The following is a 20,171-nucleotide window of genomic DNA, read 5'->3' as shown; positions in this document are numbered from 1 at the left end:
ATACAAGCATGGTTCTAGTTGATGCTTGTGGCTATCATTTGTTTGCAAATACCTTATACAAAACTGCATAGCAAAAAAGTATGGAATATTAACCAGTACAATGGACACCACGTAAATTTCCAACTGTTAAACATACTATCGCCCATGTTCTTCCAAGTGGAAGCTTCAATATATGAAGGTCTTGGATGTCTGGAATGCGCCGTCTAAATCCACATTCACACTTTTGCCTGTCCATTTAATTGATTTGGAGGAAAAGGGTAAAGCAAGTAGATTTCTTTGCAGGGCTGGTTGATTTCTTACAATTTTGTCCCTCTGACAAGTAGATGTATTTTAAACAAATCTACAACCCTTTTTATGTTTCAACGAAAATAAATGTAAACACCCCTGAAATTCACTAGTTATGGCCTGCAACAAACAACGCATACATAGTTGGCTTGAAATAATTGACGCTTCTGTATATGTTGGTCGTTCAAAAAACCCAATTTATATGCTAATATCTCAAATAATACGAAATTGATTTACTCCAAAACAGCAAAAGAATGCTTTCTGATGTACAAATTGATACCAAGTCTGGAGTAAATATTTAGGTGAATCAGATGTTAATTTACAATTTAATTTCCGTTGTTTTTGTAGGATTAGTTGTTGCTTGAACATTACAGACATATAGCACTCTTCACATACACCTGATTTCTGCTTAATAACTCACAGATTGGGCTACAATCCACCAAACCAAATAAAGGCACCGTAAGGCGCCCAACACTAGATGATTGCAAAATTTGGTGGACTTGGAGATCTTCTTGTATAAAGTTGCCTATGGCTATTTCAGTGTTCCAAGTCACTACATTTGTGACTCCCATTATATATTCTGATCTATATGACAAACCAGCATCAAATTTGGGGAAATGAACAAGTACAATTTTTAAAAATATTTACTCTCAAGTTTAGTCATACAGGATAACTAAAATAAGGGTGAAAAATCAGGATTTACTAAGCCGTGATAAATCAATCTCGACTATAGAGATGTTATTAGTACGTACATAATGAAGTGAATTTATTGAAACATGCAGCATAAAAAAAAAAAAAATTCTTACTGCCACTTAGTGGCAGGCAAGTGAATGATATGAGAAAAGGCTGTGGCGCTTGTTGTAGTCCAACATTAGATTATAATATTATTGAAAATTAAGGACCAGTCTAATAATAATTTATTACGGATGACAAGGAATTATGTTTGGATTTCTGTGTAAAAATGTTAAAGTAGTTAAAGCAGGAGGCACTCAAACAGAGCTTTTAAGTGATAATTGCACAATGGAGAATACAGTGCTTTACCTCCATAAACACAGTTCAAACCCTCCCACGCATTGCCCCTCCCCTAAAAAAAAAAAAAAAGAAGGACGATGGAGCCTGTATCTGATTGACTTGAGCACAGGCTACAAGCACAACCTCCCCACCCCCTCCTCACCCCAGCAGGAGCCAGAATCTCTAGAACAAATGGGCAGGACAACATTAACCTGATGAACCAAGGTCATTGTTTAAACTTTTTTTGAGCTCACCATCAATTTTATTCTCCCCGGTCTTCGACATAGTATGATCCCTCCTTTAAAGAGCACTGCCAAGACACACTGATTAAGGCCAAGGTGTGCAAATGAGTCCCAAGCCATGCTGCTGTTGCATAGCTTCGCAGACTCCTGGGGAGGGTAGTGTGGTAGTCATTACAGAGCTGGACCTTTTACCACATGTGGGCAATGTATGCAAATGCACCTTGTTGAGGATGAATGCAGCGATTATCCCGTCACCTCCTTGGAGGCACACAACTGCCCCCAACGCACATTACTGCCCAAGCTGCTGAAATTGCTTGTCTCTTTAGCGGCAGTCAAGAAGCTGCATTTGTTAGAGCACCTGGTGATCTGCATGGTACCATAAATGCAAAGGGGGCAAGAAGGACCAGTGACTCATAGAGCCATGGTTCAAGGAGGCAATAAGATACACATTTTAGGCATGCAATGTGTGCTAGCCACACACTCATTAGAAAGTTGAACGCAAAAGACCAGCTATGCTCAAGAACTTGTAGTAGCTTGTACAAGACCGTATGGCAGTTACCTCAAGAAGTATCAGCACAAAGCATCTCCCTGTGAAAATGGTTGATAAGGCCAGCAAGTCCCACCTACAACGCACACGGGTCTCTTGCCAGGTCCAGCTATGTGCACTATGGCGGCCTAGCATTGTAGCGGGAGATGCCCTTAAAACCAAAAGGGCTATTTTGTATATGTTCTTTATCAACCCATATCATGCTGCTTTTAAACTTCTCAACACATTCTCCTTGCCAGCAAACAGCTCTTCATGCTACACATGGACAGGTGACTATTAAGCCGATTTATATCTATATAGTTATCAGTACCAGTCAATAACATTTCCAAGTGAACTGCTTCGATTTTAAACTTACTTTTTCAAATGTATAGAAGCTATTAAATTAAGGTTATGTAATTGATCACAGAAGCAATGTCAATTATGAAGCTGGGCTTTGTAGACTAAACTCAATTGTTCGCCTCTCCTCAAAACCACTACCCACCGTGTTCAGACCTCAGTAATAAAAAGGAAGTAAGTGTTGGAGTTTGGTAGGAGGCACTAATGTACTATTCAAGTCCATCATCACCCAGCCTTGCTCACAGACAAACCAGGAACATCACCTGGGAAGTATCCTTCTTCCCAGGGAATGAGCATTCCTGCCACACAGATACATTGCTATCCCAGAGTATGCCTCCTGAATCAGAATGTAGATAACACAAGGAACCCAATATAGATACTTTCCTAACAGGATCCCCATGCCATCAATTCAGCATACACCAGAATATCTGCATTTCTAATTCAAGAATATCAACGGCTTCTTTCATTCAACAAACTTTCCACTCATTTGCACAGTCGGGTAATTGTGCTCGTTGGCATGAATATAAAAATAAGCACAATCCAAGGCAGAAAACTAAAAACACAGCCACACTCATGGATATACTGATAGACATATTCCTAATGAACAAAGCTGCGAGCCAATCACCTGGCAGCACCCATTCCGTTTGTATGGAGGGGACAGCAATTTGTTTCCCTGGTACTGCTATCTCTATTAAGACTTTTCCAAACTGCCCACTGACTAGGAGAGAAAGAAGATATAAACAGCTGTAGGCTAATCATGGATATGGGGGCGTGTTACCCATACCAATGCCTTTCTCTTTACATCAGAAATATGTCCTGCAACTTGCAAGGTAATGAGAAGTGGACCCCAAGAAAATTATTTCAATGTGTTGAAATGACTGCGGCTTTGTGAGATTTGCAAAGTTCCTGCCTGACACCCAATGAACAGCTGACATCCATTTCAACTGTCAACCTCATGACATTTCCACCTACTACCATCGAAGAACCAAAGCCAAAAGCCCCTTCACAGACAACCCTTGCTGGGGGTACCGCCAGACAACCCGGTAAGTGCACATTTCCAAAAAATTTTGTGCCACCTTCCCCCAGAAGTTCTGCCAGACACTATCTCACCTGCCTTCAAGATTGTCTCACTTTCTAAATGCTGTTTTGCTATTTATTATAAGAACAAAAAAAGGTGCAGAACGTGGAACCCGTGGCTGGTTTGGATATGACTCGTCTGGGGTTGTATAATGGGCTAAAACAATATAGACTGAAATGCAGCCCTGTGTAATTGCTAGTGGCAAAGGCAAACTCAACAAATCACTTTCTTGTTTTGGAAGTGAGAAGCTTATCCAACCACCTACATAAATCAAGAAGTCACTGGTATGATGTTTACCTGCTTCTGGTGCTTTCTTTGTTTTTCAGGTGACATGGGGCAAAACCCCAACCAGACTCAGTACCCTTCAGACCCTCTGTGTAGTTCAAGAAGTCAATAGTTGTAAATGTTGTCAGGGTGTAACTCACAGAAGGATAGAGAGCAACGCTGAGTTATGAATCAGCTTTTGTCAAGTATTTTGTGAGAGTGCTTTTTTTTATTATTTATTTTCCAACTATTCTGCAGATATCAGCTCCCACGTTTGGAGGATGCCTAATTGTGTAGCCTGCAAAATCCAACAATCACCTGAGATGGATTAAACAAAGTCACACCCAAAAGAGCCTAGGTTACTGGTGCAATCCACATAATATTTCCACCCTGCTTAGGCACTTAGGGCCATATGTACGAAAGCTTTTCCCCATATACACAGAATGGGTAAAATCCTTTCGTACATCTGGCCCTTAGATTCCTGATAACTTTTTTTTATTATAAACTGTTGCCATAACCAGGGCCCATAGTTCCATTAAAGACTACAAAAATCAGACCACAAGTGCAGTTTCCACATATGACATTTTGCATCACTCAGTATTTCCCTTTTAATTTACACCTGTAACTGGAATTGTGAGGCAACTGCATGAAATAATTAACTGAAATCTTAAATCCTTTAATGAATTTGATAACAGAAATGTCTTAAGTGGGTGACGCTCCGACACCAACCTAATCGTTTATACCTTCCTTCATGTTGTTTATAAAAACGGTTGCAGAAGACTGAACTCTTCAGAATTAAGATAATACTGCACCTGTCAATTGTCTTCTGAACGAGTTGAAGACATTCGTAAGCAGCCCCGTGCTATGGCTGTCTCCAGGATATGTACCTTTCTGGTCATGGTAAGGTATTGCAGACAGTGATTCCTGGGCTACGCCAAAATAGCAAAGTCTTTGCAGGATTATGTCAGAAAAGACACCCCTTAATCCATGCAACTGAAGATGAAAATGCATTAGGAAATAAGAAAAAGTCCATAGCTTATTATTCTTCAATTCTGAACCCTGTCGCAGCTGGCCTCTGACCATGTTTAAGATCAGTAGCAGTAGCCAAAAATCCTGCATCAGAATTCTCCTGTTCTTCTTTTAGTATTGCTGTGCCTCATTCTGTGGTAGCAATCTTACTCACTACAAAAACCCAGCAAATCCCTACAGCCCGACTGTCCCGGTACAAAATGTTATTTTTGTCTGCTTCTCACATCACCCCGAATTAGTGTCCAGCACTGAACCCTGCCACTTTAATGCCCACCAGCGAGGATGGGGCACAGCAGGGTTGTATCCTTGTTACTGGGCATGTAACCAATCCCTGAGTGGACTTAACTGCTCAGGTTATAGAGCTTACAACTCTCACAAACGCATACATTTTGGGCAAGGAAAACATTGTAACCATGAACACGGACTGAAAGTATGCGTTAGGAATGGACTTATATGAATGCAAAGGGGTTTCCTAACATCAACTGAAACTCTTTTGAATGACTTACTGTTGCCTAAGAAGGCGTGCTGTTCATCAGCATCCTCATGATGATGTACTGAGGTGTAACACACTAGTTGATTCTGCTGCTAAAAATGCTTTTTGTTGAGAACTGTTGATGTTGCCATGTGTAATGTGAGAACTGACTTACGTCCTGTACCAACCCTAAAGGATTTATCTCAATTACAGGAGCAAGCCTTCAGAAGTAAACAAGCATTTGCAATGCAACGGGTCTCGCATTTCTCAGAGTTAGAGCTTTTAGCAGTTGTAAACTCCCAACCGGACTTTTCTTGCCTCATTAAATGGGGGAAGGAAAAAAAAAAAAAAAAGAGCACGATCGTGCTGCTACAGTTCGCTCGTAGTGAAACCTACCCGCAAAAGTTCAATTATCTATGTAACAGGCAAAAGTGCAATTAACTATGTAACAGGGTCGATGTCATGCAAAGCGCTCGACTTCTGTCAAGCGAGATCGCGCTGCGAAAAAAGGGAAAAAGCAGTCTATAAACCTGACGGAAAACAGCGAGCCTCGTGTGTTTTCAGTACTTGGTTGCTGCGCTTGAGGAGGGCTAACCACCGGAAAAGGCATGACGTATGCATGCCTTCCGCTAATAAAAATGATCAGGTTTTAAAAGGCAAGCCCATGAACCAATGAAAGATGCTGACGTGACATGCACGGGGCTCTGAACCCTTTTCTTACTACTACAGCGTCTCCCAAGCGATACGCATGCGCAACGCATGCTAGACCCTAAAAACTGTCCCGAAATAAGCAGAAGGGTAAGAGACCTGGAGGGAGTGTTGAGCAGTGGTGTAACTAAACATTAGAGAGCAGCCCATTGCAAGGAATTGAGAGGGGGGCCCTCGCAGTACCCCTTCACTGGAGTCACCTGGCACCCTGTAGAAGTACTTCACCTATGGCACCTGCATCAGCAGTAGTTTTTGATATATTTAGCATCAAAGAGCAAACAGCTATCCATGTGAGATCAGCATGCTCTGTAGAAAATATTGATCATACTTTTAACAATAATACTTATTTTCATTTACAAAATTGAAGTATAGGGGTGGACGGTATATGCCCCTCACTAACACTTAAAAAAGGGTCTATTTAAAGGATGAAGAGCTGCAGAATAAATCTATACACAAAAAGGTTACGACTAAAGGGGTCTTACATAGTTTGGCAAGTAAGTGTTCTTGCAAAAGTTAGTGAAACAATTTAAGGTCTCATTAAGAGCGCCCAGACATTGCACCTGGTAATACCGATAATTCTGGCTTTAAAGGTTATGAAAAACGAGTTGAAATCAACTGAAAGCCCCGTAGAGGTCAAGGTTGAAGATTAAACGAGTTAACCCCTTCGCTGCCAGGCCTTTTCCCCCTCCTGTGCCGGGCCTTTTTTTGCCTATTTGGGGCAGTTCGCGCTTAGGCCCTCATAACTTTTTGTCCACATAAGCTAACCAAGCCAAATTTGCGTCCTTTTTTTCCAACATCCTAGGGATTCTAGAGGTACCCAGACTTTGTGGGTTCCCTTGAAGGAGGCCAAGAAATTGGCCAAAATACAGTGAAAATTTCGTTTTTTTCAAAAAAATTGGAAAAAGTGGCTGCAGAAGAAGGCTTGTGGTTTTTCCCCTGAAAATGGCATCAACAAAGGGTTTGCGGTGCTAAACTCAGCAGCTTCCCAGCTTTCAGGAACAGGCAGACTTGAATCAGAAAACCCAATTTTTCAACACAATTTTGGCATTTTACTGGGGCATACCCCATTTGTGCAATTTTTTGTGCTTTCAGCCTCCTTCCAGTCAGTGACAGGAATGGTCATGAAACCAATGCTGGATCCCAGAAACCTAAACATTTCTGAAAAGTAGACAAAATTCTGAATTCAGCAAGGGGTCATTTGTGTAGATCCTACAAGGGTTTCCTACAGAAAATAACAGCTGAAAAAGAAAAATATTGAAATTGAGGTGAAAAAAACATAAATTTTTCTCTACGTTTTACTCTGTAACTTTTCCCTGCAATGTCAGATTATCGAAAGCAATATACCGTTACGTCTGCTGGACTCCTCTGGTTGCGGGGATATATAGGGCTTGTAGGTTCATCAAGAACCCGAGGAACCCAGAGCCAATAAATGAGCTGCACCCTGCAGTGCGTTTTCATTCTATACCGGGTATACAGCAATTCATTTGCTGAAATATAAGGAGTAAAAAATTGCTATCAAGAAAACCTTTGCATTTCCAAAAAGGGCACAAGATAAGGTGTTGAGGAGCAGTGGTTATTTGCACATCTCTGAATTCCGGGGTGACCATAGTAGCACGTGAATTACAGGGAATTTCTCAAATAGATGTCTTTTTTACACACACTCCTATATTTGGAAGGAAAAAATGTAGAGAAAGACAAGGGGCAATAGTACTTGTTTTGCTAATCTATGTTCCCCCAAGTCTCCCGATAAAAATGGTACCTCACTTGTGTGGGTAGGCCTAGCACCCGCGACAGGATATGCCCCAAAACACAACATGGACACATCACAGAAAACAGAGCTGTTTTTAGCAAAGTAACTACCTGTAGATTTTGGCCTCTAGCTCAGCCGCCACCTAGGGAAACCTACCAAACCTGTGCATTTCTGAAAACTAGAGACCTAGGGGAATCCAAGGAGGGGTGACTTGTGTGGCTCGGACCAGGTTCTGTTACCCAGAATCCTTTGCAAACCTCAAAATTTGGCTAAAAAAACACATGTTCCTCACATTTCTGTGGCAGAAAGTTATGGAATCTGAGAGGAGCCACAAATTTCCTTCCACCCAGCGTTCCCCCACGTCTCCCGATAAAAATGATACCTCACTTGTGTGGGTAGGCCTAGCACCCGCGACAGGATATGCCCCAAAACACAACGTGGACACATCACAGAAAACAGAGCTGTTTTTAGCAAAGTGACTACCTGTAGATTTTGGCCTCTAGCTCAGCCGCCACCTAGGGAAACCTACCAAACCTGTGCATTTCTGAAAACTAGAGACCTAGGGGAATCCAAGGAGGGGTGACTTGCGGGGCTCGGACCAGGTTCTGTTACCCAGAATCCTTTGCAAACCTCAAAATTTGGCTAAAAAAACACATGTTCCTCACATTTCTGTGGCAGAAAGTTCTGGAATCTGAGAGGAGCCACAAATTTCCTTCCACCCAGCGTTCCCCCATGTCTCCCGATAAAAATGATACCTCACTTGTGTGGGTAGGCCTAGCGCCCGCGACAGGATATGCCCCAAAACACAACGTGGACATATCACAGAAAACAGAGCTGTTTTTAGCAAAGTGACTACCTGTAGATTTTGGCCTCTAGCTCAGCCGCCACCTAGGGAAACCTACCAAACCTGTGCATTTCTGAAAACTAGAGACCTAGGGGAATCCAAGGAGGGGTGACTTGCGGGGCTTGGACCAGGTTCTGTTACCCAGAATCCTTTGCAAACCTCAAAATTTGGCTAAAAAAACACATGTTCCTCACATTTCTGTGGCAGAAAGTTCTGGAATCTGAGAGGAGCCACAAATTTCCTTCCACCCAGCGTTCCCCCACGTCTCCCGATAAAAATGATACCTCACTTGTGTGGGTAGGCCTAGCGCCCGCGACAGGATATGCCCCAAAACACAACGTGGACATGTCACAGAAAACAGAGCTGTTTTTAGCAAAGTGACTACCTGTAGATTTTGGCCTCTAGCTCAGCCGGCACCTAGGGAAACCTACCAAACCTGTACATTTCTGAAAACTAGAGACCTAGGGGAATCCAAGGAGGGGTGACTTGTGTGGCTCGGACCAGGTTCTGTTACCCAGAATCCTTTGCAAACCTCAAAATTTGGCTAAAAAAACACATGTCCCTCACATTTCTGTGGCAGAAAGTTCTGGAATCTGAGAGGAGCTACAAATTTCCTTCCACCCAGCGTTCCCCCAAGTCTCCCGATAAAAATGATACCTCACTTGCGTGGGTAGGCCTAGCGCCGGCGACAGGAAACACCCCAAAGCGCAACGTGGACACATCCTAAATTTTGGAAAAAAACAGAGGTGTTTTTTGCAAAGTGCCTACCTGTAGATTTTGGCCTCTAGCTCAGCCGGCACCTAGGGAAACCTACCAAACCTGTGCATTTCTGAAAACTAGAGACCTAGGGGAATCCAAGGAGGGGTGACTTGCGGGGCTCGGACCAGGTTCTGTTACCCAGAATCCTTTGCAAACCTCAAAATTTGGCTAAAAATACACGTTACTCACATTTCTGTGGCAGAAAGTTCTGGAATCTGAGAGGAGCCACAAATTTCCTTCTACCCAGCGTTCCCCCAAGTCTCCCGATAAAAATGATACCTCACTTGTGTGGGTAGGCCTAGCGCCCGCGACAGGATATGCCCCAAAACACAACGTGGACATATCACAGAAAACAGAGCTGTTTTTAGCAAAGTGACTACCTGTAGATTTTGGCCTCTAGCTCAGCCGCCACCTAGGGAAACCTACCAAACCTGTGCATTTCTGAAAACTAGAGACCTAGGGGAATCCAAGGAGGGGTGACTTGCGGGGCTCGGACCAGGTTCTGTTACCCAGAATCCTTTGCAAATCTCAAAATTTGGCTAAAAAAACACATGTTCCTCACATTTCTGTGGCAGAAAGTTCTGGAATCTGAGAGGAGCCACAAATTTCCTTCCACCCAGCGTTCCCCCACGTCTCCCGATAAAAATGATACCTCACTTGTGTGGGTAGGCCTAGCGCCCGCGACAGGATATGCCCCAAAACACAACGTGGACACATCACAGAAAACAGAGCTGTTTTTAGCAAAGTGACTACCTGGAGATTTTGGCCTCTAGCTCAGCCGCCACCTAGGGAAACCTACCAAACCTGTACATTTCTGAAAACTAGAGACCTAGAGGAATCCAAGGAGGGGTGACTTGTGTGGCTCGGACCAGGTTCTGTTACCCAGAATCCTTTGCAAACCTCAAAATTTGGCTAAAAAAACACATGTCCCTCACATTTCTGTGGCAGAAAGTTCTGGAATCTGAGGAGCTACAAATTTCCTTCCACCCAGCGTTCCCCCAAGTCTCCCGATAAAAATGATACCTCACTTGCGTGGGTAGGCCTAGCGCCGGCGACAGGAAACACCCCAAAGCGCAACGTGGACACATCCTAAATTTTGGAAAAAAACAGAGGTGTTTTGTGCAAAGTGCCTACCTGTAGATTTTGGCCTCTAGCTCAGCCGGCACCTAGGGAAACCTACCAAACCTGTGCATTTCTGAAAACTAGAGACCTAGGGGAATCCAAGGAGGGGTGACTTGCGGGGCTCGGACCAGGTTCTGTTACCCAGAATCCTTTGCAAACCTCAAAATTTGGCTAAAAATACACATGTTACTCACATTTCTGTGGCAGAAAGTTCTGGAATCTGAGAGGAGCCACAAATTTCCTTCTACCCAGCGTTCCCCCAAGTCTCCCGATAAAAATGATACCTCACTTGCTTGGGTAGGCCTAGCGCCGGCGACAGGAAACACCCCAAAGCGCAACGTGGACACATCCTAAATTTTGGAAAAAAACAGAGGTGTTTTTTGCGAAGTGCCTACCTGTAGATTTTGGCCTCTAGCTCAGCCGGCACCTAGGGAAACCTACCAAACCTGTGCATTTCTGAAAACTAGAGACCTAGGGGAATCCAAGGAGGGGTGACTTGCGGGGCTCGGACCAGGTTCTGTTACCCAGAATCCTTTGCAAACCTCAAAATTTGGCTAAAAATACACGTTACTCACATTTCTGTGGCAGAAAGTTCTGGAATCTGAGAGGAGCCACAAATTTCCTTCTACCCAGCGTTCCCCCAAGTCTCCCGATAAAAATGATACCTCACTTGTGTGGGTAGGACTAGCGCCCACGAAAGGAAAGGGCCCAAAACACAACGTGGACACATCACATTTTTTTATAAAAAGCAGTGCCTACCTGTGGATTTTGGCCTGTAGCTCAGCCGACACCTGAGGAAACCTAGCAAACCAGTGCATTTTTGAAAACTAGAAACCCAGGGGAATCCAAGATGGGGTGACTTGCGGGGCTCTGACCAGGTTATGTTACCCAGAATCCTTTGCAAACATCAAAATTTGGCCCAAAAAACACTTTTTCCTCTCATTTCGGTGACAGAAAGTTCTGGAATCTGAGAGGAGCCACAAATTTCCTTCCACCCAGCGTTCCCCTAAGTCTCTCGATAAAAATGGTACATCACTAATGCCCTAAAATAAATTTGCCCCCCCAACCCCCACCCTCCCCCGCCGGGAGCGACCCTTGCCTACGGGGTCGCTCCCCCTGCGTGACATTGGCACCAAAAAACAAATCCCCGGTGCCTAGTGGTTTCTGCCCCCTTGGGGGCAGGTTGACCTAAACTCAGCCAATCTGCCCCCAAGGGGGGCAGAAATGGCCTAAATACAATTTGTCCCCCAGGGGAGCGACTTTTGCCTGATGGGTCGCTCCCCATCTCTAAAAAAAAAAAACAAAGAAAAAAAAAAGAAAAAAAAGAAAAATTCCCCTGGCGCCTAGAGGTTTCTGCCCCCCCCCCCCCCCCGGGGGCAGTTCGGCCTAATAATAGGCCGATCTGTCCCCCGGGGGGGCAGAAATGGCCTAAAATAAATTTGCCCCCCCCAACCCCCATCCCCCCCCGGGAGCGACCCTTGCCTACGGGGTCGCTCCCCCTGCGTGACATTGGCGCCAAAAAACAAATCCCCGGTGCCTAGTGGTTTCTGCCCCCTTGGGGGCAGATTGACCTAAAATTGGCCAATCTGCCCCCAGGGGGGCAGAAATGGTCTAAATACAATTTGCCCCCCCAGGGGAGCGACCCTTGCCTGATGGGTCGCTCCCCATCTCTAAAAAAAGAAACAACAAAAAAAAACCACACAAAAAAAAAATTGCCCTGGTGCCTAGAGTGTTCTGCCACCCCCGGGGGGCAGTTCGGCCTAATAATAGGCCGATCTGTCCCCCGGGGGGGCAGAAATGGCCTAAAATAAATTTGTCCCCCCAACCCCCACCGCCCCCCCGCGAGCGACCCTTGCCTACGGGGTCGCTCCCCCTGCGTGACATTGGCGCCAAAAAACAAATCCCCGGTGCCTAGTGGTTTCTGCCCCCTTGGGGGCAGATTGACCTAAAATTGGCCAATCTGCCCCCAGGGGGGCAGAAATGGTCTAAATACAATTTGCCCCCCCAGGGGAGCGACCCTTGCCTTATGGGTCGCTCCCCATCTCTAAAAAAAGAAACAACAAAAAAAAAAAAACACAAAAAAAAATTGCCCTGGCGCCTAGAGTGTTCTGCCCCCCCCCCGGGGGCAGTTCGGCCTAAAAATAGGCCGATCTGTCCCCCGGGGGGGGCAGAAATGGCCTAAAATAAATTTGCCCCCCCAACCGGCACACCCCCCCCCCGGGAGCGACCCTTGCCTACGGGGTCGCTCCCCCTGCGTGACATTGGCGCCAAAAAACAAATCCCCGGTGCCTTGTGGTTTCTGCCCCCTTGGGGGCAGATTGACCTAAAATTGGCCAATCTGCCCCCAGGGGGGCAGAAATGGTCTAAATACAATTTGCCCCCCCAGGGGAGCGACCCTTGCCTGATGGGTCGCTCCCCATCTCTAAAAAAAGAAACAACAAAAAAAAAAAACACAAAAAAAAAATTGCCCTGGCGCCTAGAGTGTTCTGCCCCCCCCCCCGGGGGCAGTTCGGCCTAATAATAGGCCGATCTGTCCCCCGGGGGGGCAGAAATGGCCTAAAATAAATTTGCCCCCCCACCCCCCCCCCCCCCGGAGCGACCCTTGCCTACGGGGTCGCTCCCCCTGCGTGACATTGGCGCCAAAAAACAAATCCCCGGTGCCTAGTGGTTTCTGCCCCCTTGGGGGCAGATTGACCTAAAATCGGCCAATCTGCCCCCAGGGGGGCAGAAATGGTCTAAATACAATTTGCCCCCCAGGGGAGCGACCCTTGCCTGATGGGTCGCTCCCCATCTCTAAAAAAAAAAAAAAGAACAAAAAAAAAAACACAAAAAAAAAAATTGCCCTGGCGCCTAGAGGTTTCTTCCCCCCCTGGGGGCAGATCGGCCTAATAATAGGCCGATCTGCCCCCAAGGGGGGCAGAAAAGGCCTTCCCAAAAAATTGCCCCCCCTGGGAGCGACCCTTGCCAAAGGGGTCGCTTTGTTGCGTGACATTCGCGCGCAAAAACAAACTCCCTGGTGTCTAATGGTTTCTGCCCCCCTTGGGGGCAGATTGGCCTTATCAAAATAGGCCAATCTGCCCCTAAGGGGGGCAGAAATGGCCTAAATATATATTGCCCCGTAGGGGAGCGACCCTTGCCTAAGGGATCGCTCTCCACCTAAAAAAAAAAAGAATTCATCACAAAAAAAAAAATAAAAAATAAATGGTCCCTGGTGCCTAGAGGTTTCTGCCCCCCCTGGGGGCAGATCGGCCTAATAATAGGCCAATCTGCCCCCAGGGGGGGCAGAAAAGGCCTTCCTAAAAAAATGCCCCCCTGGGAGCGACCCTTGCCCAAGGGGTCGCTCCCTTTTGCCAATTTCAAGAAAAAAAAAAAATCCCTGGTGTCTAGTGGGGTTTCAAAAGCCGGATTGCAAGCAATCCAGCTTTTGAAACCTGTGAGAGACTTCAAAGGGAAGGAAATACATTTCCTTCCCTTTGAAGCCTCTGGGGCCTCCCCCATGGGATTGAAAAAGAAATGCAAAAGCATTTCTTTTTCAATCGCGCTGGAAGCTCTGCTTCCAGCGCGATGGGGGAGACCCTGTGACTAATCAGCGCGCGCTGACGTCACAGGGGGGGTTGGGGGGGGGTCGGGGGTGGGAGGGGAGGGCTTCCCCTTCCATCCCTGACTTGGGGGGGTGGGGGGGAACCCCACAGAGGGAGCGAGAGCGCTCCCTCTGGGCTGTGTGCCGAGGACGTAGTGGTTACGTCCTCGGCACAGCAGCACTGTGCCGCAGGACGTAACCACTACGTCCGCGGCACAGAAGGGGTTAATGAAGAAAGTAATAGGTTGGCCATACAAATATTGAATACACTAAGTACCAAAGTAAGGGAAGAGAGAATGGCAACTTGACTGGCTATTCAAGAGATCTCTATGCCATTATGAAATTAAAAGAAAGAGACACAGTGGGAGAACAACTGACTAAGGCTTTAGTGGTGGTTTGTAATTTAGGGCCAGATGTAGGTAGTTCTGATTTTGCGAATCGGAAATTGCGAGTCGGTGCGACTTGCAATTTCCGATTCGCAAAATCGGATGCAGAACGGTGTCTCAGACACCGTCTGCGATTCGCTATGGGGTCGCAAAGACCCACCTCATTAATGTTAATGAGGTGGGTCGCATTTTGTGACCCCATAGCGAGTCCCTGCACTCACAGGGATGGTGGCCTGCTGAAGACAGCAGACCTCCAGGTCTGTGACTGCTTTTTAAATAAAGCAGTTTTTTTTTTTTTGCAGCCCGTTTTCCTTAAAGGAAAACAAGTTGCAAAATAAAAAAAATACCGAAACCATTTGGTTTCGTTTTTTCAGAGTAGGCAGTGGTCCATTGGACCACCGCCTGCTCTGAAAAAACATTTTGGGCAACATTCACATCCTTTTTGCGAATGGGTTACCACCAGTGTGACACTGGTGGTAACTGTGAATTGCTTTGCGACCGCATTCGCGGTCACAAAGCAATTTAGCATAGCGATGCGAGTCGCAAATAGGAAGGGGGCACCATGCAAAATGCTTGCTACATTTGGCCCTTAGTCTGCTGGTGCGCAGCCCCCTAATTTTCAGCGCATCAAAATGTACTGAGTATGCATAGGTTGTCATTAAATCTCATGCATTATGACCAGAGGTTAGCCTTCGCCATGAACGAGGGTCTTTGAAGTTCCGGCTTAACTGTTCCTGTTGGAGGGGCACCAAGGTTGATTTGAGCACGATACTCAGAGGTGGGGTGGGGGAGAAGAGAGAGAAAGATATACAAATTATATATCAATCAAAAATGACGGATTGGGATGTGGCCCGAGTAATCACTAATGATTGACAATTCAAGCATTCCACCCATCTTTTTTTCGTTTACTTAAGTTTGATGCCCTACGTGATTAGTGGTATAACCAGACATGGGTCCCATGCTCACTGTGCTACTATAGACAAGATGCAATCAACTACAGAGCCCCACCGTAGGCGAAATGGAGCTTGGGTTACTATTCCACTCGTCACTCTTTTGTTTACTTCTGAATTAGGGTATAGCAGCTTGTCACTGGGTGGTGGCCAACTGCAGTTATGCTCAATTCTGGTATGGCTTTACCTTGCGCCACTCCTGATTCACTTTAGAAGTGTGACAAACAGCTGCACTGCTGAAATTTAGACTGGGAGGTGCCAGTTGTAGAACTCTGGAGCCCAAGTCTGAGGCTCATGTCTCGCACAAGCAGTCATCCACCCCATCCACATCCCACGAGTCACGGGCAGGGATGTGATCAGCAAACTTCACTGACATTCCATTCCGTCATTCCCATTCTGAAAAACGTGTAAGGAAATAGGAGGGAGCAGATCTTAAGCTTGTGACTGTAGGAGCCAGAAAGGACAACGCGGAGAAAGCTTCGTGTGAAGACCAGTTGGGAAGGCTCGCAAGGCAAAGTCATGCATCACAAAAGAGAAATAGGACATGAAGCCTCACTTATGGTGAGGTGCTAAAGCATTAAGACTTACTAACAGTGGGTGAGAGGAGATGCAACAATGGTTCTGGTTCCCTTAACTCTGGCAAAATAGGAACTAGTTCCTGATTTACATGTAGATGGTTGGGAGAGAGAACACCCTCTATATAAACAAGGTCTTTATGTTATGGCAAACTGAGATGAAAGGGAATGGGCTGTTTCATGCAGTTCACGCTGCCACTCACTTTTCCTCCCTCAATGAGTTTCCAGAGATTTAAAAGTTACTGTTCAGGTGGGGTGACCAATAACATAAAACACACTTCATACTACCCATCTACGCCTAGGAGGCTAGGTGGTACATACGGCTCTTGCATCATAAACCAGCATTATCTGCACCTAACGCCCAGTCATCAGCATCTTACATTGGCTCTCGTGAACTCTTGGCCTCTAAAAATGTCCCCTTTTGACTTAAGCACAGTTTTCTCCTGTATCTCGTTTCACATTGGTCTGTGCATACAGTTGGTCAGTAATACATCTCACACTAGTTTGTTTGTACAGATACTCAGTAACAAGTAATAAGTGGATAGCGTGTACAGTTCGTAAATAAGATATCTTACATTAGAATGTTGTTTGCAGCTTGCAAGTAAAAGTCTTAAAATTGAAGCTGTGTAAAGTTATTCAGTCCACTATTCTGTGCGTATTGTTGGACAGAAACAGGTCATACTGAATTGTGAATATTGTTGTAATGTAACAAGTCAAATTAAACTGTGGGTAAAGTTTACTTGTAGCGGTTCCTACATTTGATTTATCTCACTGTTGGCTGTTAAAAAGTTCTACATTAGATGTCACACAAAGGACCAAAGGGACTTCTACTGCCGTCGTGTGCCTTAAAAGGGGAATGCAGTTTAGTATCCAGTGCAGCAGGTATTGGGGAAAATGTCAGTGGGTTCCATCAAGTTTCACTACAAAGCTGCTTCAGGACGGTCTGCTCGGACCAAGCAGTCCAAGGATCATGCCCTTTGACATGCTGATCCCCTTCCTAAAGCTGCATTTGGACCTATTAAAGAGCACCCATACAGTCTCATGTTATGCTTGAATCCAAACTTTAAGCAACTCATTGGCCGTATTTAACTGTGTTTTGTTGGTAACAAATTAACTGTCTCATAATAGCATTCCCACCATTTCCATATATATTTTTGTAATGCATGTTTTAACCTTTCTTCATTTCAGCACAGCTGTCTTACTTGTAAACCACATCTTGGGGCACTTTAGAAAGCTTCTCTGGGAATGCATCCCACCCATTGTTTAACATTGGCCTAAATTCCAACTCACTTTGCTTGCTTTCTATTTGCTTGCTCTTTGTTTTAGGCTGTCCTGCTTGAGAGCATTCCTTACCTATCCAAACCCTATTTACTGTATTTTTTTTTTACCAGTACTGGATTTCTGTAAACAAGCCTTTAAATCCTGTTATGTCATATTTACTGTGCATTCAAAAATAGAGGTCAAATGTCAAGCTCTGTCTTCCAGGGAGGTTGGTGTTTACTTTCCCTTCTATGACTTCACAGTGAGACGATTTATGGGGCAATCATGCTTGCTACTGGGGAGCGATTGAGGAAGGTTGAATGATTCTTTTTGTTTTTTTCTAGCACACAACATTTTAATGTCTGTAAATAAACCATGCAGATATTTCAGAATTTGAAAGACACAAATGAAGAACATTTTTTGATAATTTGAAATGTTGGGGAAACAAATATTTTAATACAATCAAAACAAATCAATACACTAGATGATGACATTTCCACACATTATTGTGTGCTGTATAATTTCATCAGTACAACTGTATGCCTGGGCAAATACAGTGGTGATTTCAATTGAAGATGTGTTGTCTGTAATAGCAGTGCAACCACACCAGGCATATTTCACTTACGCCATTCCATAAAATGTCACTGCACTTCACTCTGCACCACTCTAATCCTCTTCACTCTACACCATTGTGCTTTATGTTACTGCACCATACGCCAATCTCTTCTACTCTGTGTCACTCTGTTCTGAGCCAATTCATTTCATATACTGTTTGACACACTTACACTCATATAAGGCAAAGCTGCTAATGGTTATATAAATCACCCAGTACTATTCCAGTCCTCTGCAATAAACTGTTCATCACCAATCGAACAGGGACAGAATAAATGAAGAGATCTACCACATACCACTGACGTACTCTACTGTAGTCAAACATTTCGACTAACACTATGCTACGGCCACTCCCTGGCACCCTACAATGACAATCAGATTTAGGATGATATTAACACAGCCCATCCAAGCACTTCTCTCCACCACTTCTCCCTTTAATCAAGGTCTGCTCGGGACCATAAACTTTAAACAAAATATCTCAGCATGGACAACCCAGCACAAAAAACAACTAAGTGGATTATGAACATAAGAAACACCAAACAGGCGCCTGCAGAACTGTTCAACTTACTGAAAACCATAAACGGTGCCTATCTCTCACACTTCTTCATCCATCACACTAAGCAATGTGCCCCATAACACAATAACCACACCTCAGTGGGCCTCACTCACGACATGGAAACTATTTCCATACAGGATCAAAACAAAAATAACACAGTACAAACCAAACATCACACCCTGTTTAGCGTGCTACCCACGTAGAAAAGCCCTTCAGCGCACCACATATGGGTAGTAGGCTGTAAAGTATGGATGGCCAGACACCGTGGATGTCTTCTTAGATTTACTGTTGTCCACAGATGCTCAGCATACAGGCCCAAGGGTGGACACCAACCGCTGCTTACATTCAAAGCTAAACACAATACGTTCTACTACATTATACAAGAGAACAGCAAGCTAAGCAGTGGACATTTACTTATACTATTACATTACTGTAACATAAATTCTAAAATACCACATAAGCGTTATGTAAATATAGCAACATAATATAGTTTTGTAGTGGCTATGACAATAACCAATAATGACAAAGGCTGGCATCTAAGAGATGCAAGAGACGGATCAGCCTTTACCGACTACTGTTGGGAGAGCCCAAACGCTGCAGCGAACCAGCGGCCGAGAAAGGATGGTGGGAATAAGAATGGTAGCATCAATGAGAAGGACATGGAATACTACGCTTTACGTGAACAACCCTTCCGCTGTCAGAGTTGGGGCACTACCGGTAACACGGTGAAGCGCTATCCCTATTGGAAGCCTAGTTAAGTGTGTCCCTTTGTTTAATAGCAAGGATTTGTTCACTAAAAGCATTCGTTGAATCTATATAAACACTTACCTGGCCAGCGCCATTTTGGATCCTCTGCCTCTGAAAAGCAACCCGTTGGCTGTCACGTCCGGTCGGTCGCTTCAGCGCTTTGACGTCACGCGTAGCCGCGTCGCATATCCTCTTTTGGGTCGCCGAAATAGGTTGCATCTTCAGCGCTAGGCATACCTGGGAAATGTAGTATTTGGAAGTTTCGCGGACTAGCAATGGGGGGGGGGGGGGGGGGGGCGGGGGGGCAAGTAAACAGAGCTAGCGACCGCCCAAGTAGGGTCCACATTCTAACCAGACTCCCTAAAATCGTCCCAACAGTTGAACAGCGCTATTGCAACCTCATGCTAAATCAGATTCAGACACTAGACCTTCGTTTGTTTTTCGGCCACTTAGCGCCCTTTTAGAGTTACCAAAATGAAAGCCCCTTCCTCCCAAAGTAATTTCAAGCCCCATTTGATAACGTTGTTATACCCTAATTAAAAAAAAAAAAAAAAAAACGATTACAGCTGTGCGCCCTGTCGAATGTAATTTAACACAAACATCAACATTTTTTATTTTTTTTGCAGTTTTATACAGCACAGACTCGGCCCGAAGAAAATGACTCGCCTTAAACGAGCACCAGTTATGTTACCCAAGGACACGTTCATCGGTTTATTTTTATTAGGCACGGGGAGATTACAGAGCGGCCAGATTTCTAGATAGTTTATGAGCGTCATTTCCATGGTTCCAGAGTGTGAGAGTGACATTCGGCTGCCAAATGTGTGATACTTCCTTGCAAGTAAATTCATGTTCTTTGCCCTTATGACTGTCATGATTTTGATAACCATGTACCTCCCTTACACATTTTCAAATAAAATGGTAATTACAGTCGGCACACGTGACCAGTGATTTGTGCCCTCTGTGGGGGCGCCAAGGCATGGATGAGCATGTAGTCTGAGTAATTGTAATTGTAATTGTAATCGTATTTATATAGCGCTTACTACCCCTGACGAGGCGTC

The 20,171-nt window shown here is 44.9% G+C and overlaps 1 protein-coding gene across 1 annotated transcript in view; it reads right to left on the bottom strand.

Annotated features, from left to right (window-relative positions):
• SNW1 (SNW domain containing 1) overlaps positions 1 to 19,315 on the bottom strand; it is a 61,136-nt gene extending 41,821 nt beyond the window's left edge. Inside the window, exon 1 of the mRNA XM_069208399.1 lies at positions 19,195 to 19,315. Coding sequence (XP_069064500.1) covers positions 19,195 to 19,208 — 14 coding nt within the window. The 5' untranslated portion in view covers positions 19,209 to 19,315. The remainder of the gene's footprint in view (positions 1 to 19,194) is intronic.
• Between the last annotated feature and the right edge of the window lie 856 nt (positions 19,316 to 20,171).

The sequence above is a fragment of the Pleurodeles waltl genome, chromosome 9, assembly GCF_031143425.1.
Source record: "Pleurodeles waltl isolate 20211129_DDA chromosome 9, aPleWal1.hap1.20221129, whole genome shotgun sequence".
NCBI classification, from domain to species: domain Eukaryota; kingdom Metazoa; phylum Chordata; class Amphibia; order Caudata; family Salamandridae; genus Pleurodeles; species Pleurodeles waltl.
This window is presented reverse-complemented; position numbering and strand designations above follow the sequence as displayed.